Raw genomic sequence first — 9,196 nt, forward strand, 5'->3', positions numbered from 1 at the left:
TGGCCCCTTGAGGCCATTCCCTCTCATCCTATTGCTGTTAGCAGGGAGAAGAGGCCAACACCCACCTCGCCACAGCCTCCTCTCAGACAGCTGTAGAGAGCAATCAGGTCTCCCCTGAGCCTCCTCCAGACTGAGCAATCCCAGCTCCCTCAGCTGCTCCCCATAAGACTTGAGCTCCAGACCCCTCACAGCTCCATTGCCCTTCTCTGGACATGCTCCAGGGCCTCAATGTCCTTCTTGCAGCGAGGGCCCCAAAACTGAACACAGCACTCGAGGTCCCTCTTAAAGAGCAAAACCTGGCTCCAAAATTACACAGAAAGCGGCACACAGGAGGCTCTCTCTGAACATGAGACAGCACATCTATTGCTGTGCAGATCATGGAGAACTGGCACAGGCTCAGAGGGGCTGTAGGGTCTCCTCCTTGGAGATCTTCTCCCCTTCTGCCCCAGGAGCTGGGGCAGGCCTAAGAAGGGATAGCAAGGTCCAGAAGGATGTTCTGCCTCTGAGAAGGTGAACAGATAAAGTTGAAGGGTATATTTTTCCCATTTAGAAAAATGTGAGGCTCTAATAGGTTTGAGGAGCCGTGAATACGACTTTCCACATACACCAAGATAATTATAAGCTTGAATGGATTTCTGAGGCCCAACCGCTACCCATATAAATCACTGCTTATCACCCACTGATTACAAATGAGCTGCTCAGAAAGCCTTTGGATTTCTCTTTTTTTCCCAGTTATCTCTCACATCTGTTGGCAGTGGGCCTTAACACCACTAAGGAGCAGGGTATAGAGGATATCCTGAAACTGCAGCCACCCCCCCAGCCACTGCAGAAGGACAGCAAGGGAAGAATGCAAGGAGCAAACAGACATGAGAGAGACAGGCAGCTGCCAGGGGCACTGGGCTTGGAGTTTGCAGAGCCAGCGATGCTGAGAAGCTGACAGGCTGCTGTATCGGGTCTTCATCTGGCTTCTGAGCACCAAGTGTCCCCATCCCTGACCATTGTCTCTAAAGGGGACATGACCCAGCTCCCTAATGCAAGGAAAACATAGGCGATGGGAGATTTCTGTGTGTCTGTGAAGTGAGGGAAAAGAACCTGCTCTCTCAGGATCTCTGCATTGCTCCCATGGCAGGGAGCCCATTCAGGTCACCTACAGCACTCTGAATTTCCATAAATAGGGCCCAACCAGATCATCATGGTGCATTAATGCTGCAAGGTGCTTTTGTCACAGCCTTTCTGACTCAAGATAAAAGTCAGAAGGTCTCATCCTGAAGCAGGAGAACATCCTTATAAACGACATTCACGGTGCCAGAAAGCACAGCAACATCTGCAGAGAAACCAGATGATCCCAAAGTACAAGGGCTCCATGCCTCCTCCCTCAAGCACCTATGGCACCTGGCTGCTGTTGTCACTCAGATGCACACAGTGGGAGGCACAAAAGGTTGTTAAGACCTCCAGAGCCTTGGGTTAGTAGGAAAAAAAATACTGTCTCAGTCAGTGACTATTTAAATCTGGATATTCAGATGTTCTTTTATTATTTACTCTTATTATTATTACCTCAGTTCATTATTTAACTTGGAGGAATGGCACAGAGCTGCATCAAGGGAGGGGCAGGTTGGGCATCAGAAAAAGGTTCTTCCCCAGAGGGTGTTGGGCATGGAACAGGCTGCCCAGGGCAGTGGTCATACTCCCAAGCTTAAGAGTTTAGGAAGAGTCTGGACAATGCTCTCAGGTATATGGTCTTATTTTTGGGTGGTCCTTTGTGAAGTTAGGAACTCGTCTTGATGATCCTAATGAGTCCCTCCAAACTCTAGAGGGGTGGCAAATCATAGAATCATAATCTGCAGACCTCACAAGCAAATTAAATTGTACGTGTGTCCGTGTGTACCCTTAACTTTTTCACTGTTTAAAAACATTGGAAATCTGATGAAGAATAGTGCAAAGAATCTTTGTCACTGATGTCTCCTTAAAAGAATCCTAAAATTAAATATCAAGCCGCCTCCTCATCATAGAATCACTAAGGTTGGAAAGACCGCTAAGATCACCTAGTCCAACCGCCAACCCACCCCCACCATGCCCACTGACCATGTCCCTCAGTGCCACATCAACACGGTTCTTCAACACCTCTAGGGATGGTGACTGCACCATCTCCCTGGGCAGCCTGTGCCAGTGCCTCACCACTCTTTCTGAGAAGAAATTCTTCCTAATATCCAACCTGAAATCTGGTACATGAAGCTCCAACTGATACAATTTCAGGACTCAATATGGTACAACACCATTACCTTGGAAACACCCGAAAGCACTCTGCAGGCATGAGCACCAAGCTCTGGTCATGAAGGTAACAAAGACTTTCCTGGAAGGAAGTTACTTGAATTGAACCCCCCAAAGATGCTTACATTGACTATAAACGTACCTTTGTTACTAAGAAAGGAAAAGGGCATCCCAAACGGCTAAGACCAGGAGATTGTGTCCTACTGGCTCCCTGTGGAAGAATATAGGAGTAGACCAAATGAGGTGCCCATGGCACTTTCTGCATCGTGATTCTGCCAGGTTTGTCCTGTGTTCTGGGAGGAAATTTATCTTCTTTTTCAATATGCACTTGCCCCGCATCTGCACTTGATGGCGACTCTGATGGTCCTTCACATGCTAAGTGGTGGCACTCTGAACAAAGGCACATTTCAATTTCACAGCAACTCACTTCTTTTCCAGCTAATTGACCTGAGCCTCCATGGACTCCTCTGTGAAAGGGCATTTCCTCACCACCATCTCCAGACCCACAGCTGCATGGATGCATGCCATGATGGGGCTGATTAGCAGCTCCTGCCTCAAACACTGGTTGGTCCTCAATAGTGGGAGACTGGTTTACGGCACTGAACAGAGCAGATTCCTCCACAACAGGTAGCAATTTCTGGGACATGTTATCACAAGGTTGAGAACAGGGGCAGTGTGAGCAGGCTTGAGCGATTAGACATGATTCACAGGCAGAAGGTCTAAAAGAGATTCTGAAGAGACTGGGCAGGGGAGGGTCCCATAGCAGTGCTGATCCTGCTGTTGTAGACATTGGAGAAGGGGAAGGACCACGTTGCTGCCTGCACCCACCCAGCACCTCCCAAGCACAGCTGTTTCTCTTAGGTCACATTCAGGTGGCTGAGAGCCAAGGCAGCCTGCTCACGTATGGGGTGAGGACCTGCATAGAGCAGCAGCTTGCCAGACTCCCCCCGGACCCTGAAAAACGCTTTCAGCAACCAGAACAAAAATGATGCCACTTTCAGCTAGTCAGAGTTAATTTGCTTCATTATGCCATAAACCCTCTGATTTTTTCCATTATCCACAGAGACTTCCAGGATGAGCTAAGGCTCACATGTGCAATGCGAATGAGGCAAGCAGCAGAAATAAAAGATAAACAACCCCCCTAAAAAATCCATTTAAAGTTATTCAGAAGCTCCAGGGAGAAGAGAAAGGGGAAGGAAAGGAAAAAGCCCACAAGTCTGTCTCCCATCCTTTCTTTGTATCACCTTTACACAGCATCAATCGGTAACTCGGCTAGGAGCAGCCTTTCTTTTGTTTGATGGCTTGGGTAAACATGAGGTTCAAACAGCAGCTCTCAGTCTTGACTGCTGAGTAATTGTGAAAAGTATTCAGATATTGTGCCCTCCCGCTGGGTGTCTTCAGGTAAAGCTCCAGCTGATCTCAAAGACAATATTCCTCCCTGCTATTTAAACATGAACACTATTCCTTTTTCCAAGGCACATACCAAAGCATAGCATCCCAGTGAGGTCCTGCCATACAAACCTGCACCAAGAGCACTGTGCCCCAACATAGCACATACAGCAGGCATGGAAAGGGCTCAGCCCTGTCCAGCACAGGGACAGGGTCGCAGAACAAAACGTCCTGAAAAACACCTTCATGCCATGAGGTCAATGGGGAAACGCTGAGAAGCGCTTCATCTTTGATGGGTGCCCCATCCCTAGAGGTGCTCAAGGCCAGGCTGGATGGGGCCCTAGGCAGCCAGATCCGGTGGGTGGCAGCCCTGCAATTTTCAACATCTTCAAGTTGAGAATCAGCTTACCTGTGCCATGTTTCAAACCATGACCGCGCTCAAAACAAAACTTAAATTACAAGCAAGTTACGGCAAGCTGATGCCTTGGCCCCGCACTGCAGCCGTGCACAACAGCTGCACCAGGTTGTTGTAGATCACACTGAGGGACCCCAACCCTGCCCCTCTAGTTGCTCACATCTCCCAGACTTGGCAGCACAAAGATGATTTGCCTGCTACCGACTGCAGCTTAGGAAGTACTTCCCTGCTAATCCCAAGAGTAAAATGGGACAGGGTACATTACCCTCACTGCTCCCAACAAGCCTCCTAAATGTTCTACATGAGACCAACTGAGAACATCAATGCCGGGAGTTCACCTTAAGCTGTTTCTGAACAGCAGATCCAATTTCTTTACGCTCTACAAAGTAAATTAAAGAAGTACATGCCGACCCAGTCCAGCAAACTCCATCTCAGTCAACTATAAATGCAAAATAAAGACATGGATAAGCACATCCATCACTGTCAAATATTTGTGCCATCACCTCTGTTTGGCTCCGTTCCCTTGTATGCAGAGGCAGCAGTTACCTTAGGAGGTGCTGTAAGAGCAAATATTGCCATCGTGTGGTAAGCACTAGAAACAAACCCGTCCTTCTGCCTTGTTTTCTGTTACCTGCGTGGCTTTGAAATCCAACCACTCAGCACAGCGCTCATTGCTGGAGGCGGCAGACCCCTGACACGATACAAAGCCACAGGGAGCTTCATCACTTCTAAGGAGCAGCACACGTGGCCCACACACAACACGCTGGCAGAAAGTGCAGTTACCTAAGAACTGGTACATTCTACTGTTTCTCTTCCCTCCAAAATGTAATCCAATTTAATTCTGCATCTCCAGATGCTTGAATACAGGTTTTAGTCTCAATTTGCATCATTTCTGAGGCTTTTCTTCCTCAGTTAAACCATTCAAGTCAATCATATGCTTAAACTCAATTTCCAGAGCTATAAAACTGTTGTCTCAAACTATCTGTAAATGCTTGAGGAAACACGCCCAGTTTTGGCTTTGGCCAACCAGACACATAGCTACTGAGGAGCATTCCTTTTTTAAAGGCACACATCATCGGCCTACTTCACAACATATGAGTACATACTTGTCAATGTGCTTGAAGGTCTTACAACCTTCACTTTTCAATATTCTCCTGCCTCCATTTTCTATTTGACTGGAAAAATAATTTGCCTTTGTACTACAAGACATCTCAGACCTACAATTTCTTCCTTCAACCGGAAGAAAATGTATCCCCTGCCAACAGACCACACATGAGAATGCATGGAAGATGCTGACATTTAGAGATGTAGACACTAAAGTGCAAAGACTAAATCCATTATGTCAGTGTTTCAAATTGATTATTTTTTAGGTCATGCCCCTTTTTACTTTTTTGATTAAGAAGTGGCAATTGTGCCCTGGCCAGTTTAAGGAACTCAGGTGTAACCTATTGATACAAGCTATCAACTTCAAGCACTCTGAAGAGCTGGCACACTAAACAGTCGCCCATTTACACCTTGCTAATACACCACTCAGCACAACCACACCTTTTCAGACACCTGTGGTATGGAAGTATCCCAAGTCACTGCTTACAGATTACTAGATGATGTCTGAGGACCTGAACTACCTTGAATAACAACACAAATATTTCAAACTGTCTTGGCTATAGAGTACTGAGTATAGTCTGAATGGTCAACAGAACATGACAAAAACATTTCTTTGTGTTCCAGAGAAACCCTTGAGCCCAACATTAATAAATGAGACAGACAACAGAAGCAAAGTGAACTTGATTACAATTTAGATCAGATCTTTTACCACTTGTCATTTCTGAAGAATCAGAACATGGACACAAAGCGATACACAACTAGAAGCTCATTTTATTTCTGTTTCTTCTCTGTCTTCTTGACCTTCTTAGTGGTCTTCTTCTGGAGCTTCTTGATTTCATGCTTAATGATCCTGTTTCTCTGTAAAAACAACAACAAAAAACTTACTATTAATCAGGATGGGAACTACAGCAGGTCAAAGGTATTATTCCTTAACTTCAGTTCTAAGCTTTCAGATTCTACCCTTTCTGGTAATAAACCTTTGCTAATCCGACTGTTTTAATAAGTCAAAAGATTTACCACAAATTACAGTTAAAAAGTCAAATTCCACCTAAAACTACCACTTCCACTACTAAAACTACCAAGCAGCAAACATCATTCTCGCTGGTAACTTGGGCACCCCAGTGTAAGGAGTTTATTACAGAATGAAATATTAACTGCATCCAATCAAAAATATCTAGTTTCAGCAGCAGGTAACTCCTCAGCTGTGACTCAGAAGACTGATGCCCAGGCCGTGTGAATTCAAGTCTGGTCAATAACTGACCAAAGAAATACAAAAAATTCAAAGCATCCAAGTATTTTTTGTCACTCTATAAGCCACATCAACCATAAAAACAAGACTACTATGACCTGCATATGACTCTAGAAGTAAAGCTTAAAAGAAATAACCCTGTAAAGAAACTACACTCGAACACTTACCATTTTCTTTGCCTTCATAACCTTGTAACGATCGAAGTCAGTCATTTTGGCTTTCTGTTTGAAAAGAATCAATCATGAGGCTGTGCTACATATACACGCAAGTTATAAAACTCAGCACTTCAAAACATTCCACGGTTAACTCTGACCCCCTCCAAACTGGGTCTAGCTACTTATCTGGAACTAGTTCACTACAGAAGGCTTTCACTGGGATGTGGTGATGAAAGGAAAAAGGAAACTATAGAAATGACCAAATAAAGCAAATCTTTACAGTACAAAGACAAGTTAAAGCTGACAGCAGTTTTTGATCTACGCTTTGGCTATTTTTAAATCTTAGCTACCAAGAGAAAATACATAGTTTATTATACCGCACTGAATTTTCACAAACAGAAGCAGTCTGAAGTGCATTACACATCCAATCAAAACCCATACCTTTTCTCTGGCTTCAATCTTCTTTGCCCATCGTGTTGCTGCCCACTTTTCATTTATATTCTCCTTCTCCCAGGCACGACGCACACACTTCTGACGAGCGCTGTATTAAAACAGCCAAGTAGTTATATTGACAACCTGAACCGAAAATACTCTCTGACACCATTTGACCAAATTCCACACAATGGAAGATCATCCTTCTACATTCCTTCAGATGCTTTAAACCAATCCTTAAGTTTAAGTCAATTATACCACAGAGATGTATGCGGCATTAGAATTATGTTATGTAAATGCTTTGCTAGGACCCAACCCACGAGCGATTTCCAGACACGCACTCACACTCCCGGCAATGCTTCTTAATCAGAAAAGCAGCAATTTTTGTTTTTAAGTTACAGAAACTCAGGCAGCAACTAAACTGGAGAGTGTGGGTGAGTTCAGTCTCGTACAGCAGCTCTGCAAAGAGGGAATATATTTAATGCCTGAAAGCAACATGAGCAGCAGCAAATGCAAAGCTGCAGAGTACCACTGCAACTGCTTCCCCTTAATCCTCACACCCCACACCTATCTGCAAGCCACCCAGGCCAGGATGCATCTCCTTTACTCTTGGGCAGCAGTTATCAACCAGTGGTGATAATGAAAACCTCCCCACATTCAGCTGTTATAACGTGGTCTGCCCAATTTTAGCTGCATACACACTAACGTATTGACAAGGTTGTACGAACATCTCTCATCGGATCACATAACTCAGGCAGGAAGTGATAATACATTATATACAGGCAAAAAAAAAAAGCAAACAGCTCACCTGTGCGGGAACTTGAGAACAAAGTCAGTCAGCTGCATGCACTTGAAGGGCATGGCTTGTCTCCTGACACCACTGCAGGGGCCATCCACTAGCGCCTGAAAAAAATGAGCTACTTTTTAAAGTGTTGTTTTTTTTTCCTTCATATTCCACTTAGCTTCCTAATAATTGAGGAACTGCACCTTGATACCAATACTTCAAACCAAAACAAATGTTATTCAGACAAAACCAGAAAGTGAGTCTTGTGTATATAACCCAAGCCTTTCAGAAAGGCTTTTACAGGCCTATCTTTGTCACTGGAGAAAAACTTAAAACCCACACCCAATAAGATAATTTTTCAGCTCCTAAGAATTGAGGAGCTTATCATACAGTGAAAAGAAACTGCTTGTCAGGCATTTACTTCAAACATACATCAGTACCATTCCATTCAGAGGTTTCAGACTCCAAGCAGCATTTACTCAGCCACTTCTGTTCTCAGGAAAGATGGCAGAGGGGAATGTACAGCTTGCTACCAGAAGTTTAAAATACAATAACAGCTGTTAAATCCCCTCTGTGTCTAATGCTTACTCCCTCGAATAATCACTGACAGAACATTCCCTTTAAGACAACGAAGGCACAGTGCCCTGGGCTGACCCTGTTCTGGTCGATAACATCCACGATGGCCACCAGCTTGCCCGCATGCCGCCCGAAGGAGATGAAGGCAATTCTGCCGATCTCGACGAAGCGTTTGAACACCTGTGGGCAGAAGGGTTGGCACGAGTCAGCACTCAGCACCTCCACACGCACCTCCTCGCACCCTTCCTTGCGCACAGGCCCCAGGCCCGCAGCCACCCGCTACAGCCCCGACGGAGGAAAGTGCTCGAGTAAAGCCGCTTGGTGAGGCCGCGGCACCCCCAAACGCCCACACCCCCCAAACTGCCCCTCAGTAACCTCCCCCGCCTCAACCGCAGCCCAGCGGCCACGCACGCCCCGCTCCGACTCGTGTCAGGAGGCCCGCTCCGCGGCCCGCTCCCCACCCAGCCCAACGCCCAGCACCCCGCCCGGCTCCGCCCCAGGGCCAGGAGCGAGGAGGCCTCCACCGATCGCCGCAAGCGGGCGGGAAAGGCACGAGGAGGCCCCGCCGGCGCCAGGCCCCGCTGTCGGCCCCGCAGCCGCGCGCCCGTACCATGATGGCCGCCCGCGAGCAGAAAGGGAAGGGCGGGCCCGGCGCCGGCCGGAAGCCGCCCTCGAGCCGCTACTGCGCATGTGCGGAGGCGGGACGGCTCTCGCCCGACTCAGCGCGCCTGCGTAGAACGCCTTCCCCGGCACAAGGCCGCCCAGGAACGGCGGCGGGCCAATACGCATGCGCTCAGAGAGAACGGGTGGCGGCGGGCGGCGCG

The 9,196-nt window shown here is 46.9% G+C and overlaps 1 protein-coding gene across 1 annotated transcript; it reads right to left on the reverse strand.

Moving 5' to 3' along the window:
* RPL14 (ribosomal protein L14) lies at positions 5,847 to 9,115 on the reverse strand. The gene is made up of 6 exons (XM_021387300.1): positions 8,983 to 9,115; positions 8,451 to 8,552; positions 7,821 to 7,915; positions 7,022 to 7,121; positions 6,593 to 6,646; positions 5,847 to 6,034 (listed from the first exon to the last, which is right to left on the reverse strand). The coding sequence occupies exons 1-6, from the start codon at positions 8,983 to 8,985 to the stop codon at positions 5,948 to 5,950; spliced, it is 441 nt and encodes a 146-aa protein (XP_021242975.1). The 5' UTR covers positions 8,986 to 9,115; the 3' UTR covers positions 5,847 to 5,947.

This window comes from Numida meleagris, chromosome 2, assembly GCF_002078875.1.
Source record: "Numida meleagris isolate 19003 breed g44 Domestic line chromosome 2, NumMel1.0, whole genome shotgun sequence".
Taxonomy (NCBI): Eukaryota; Metazoa; Chordata; class Aves; order Galliformes; family Numididae; genus Numida; species Numida meleagris.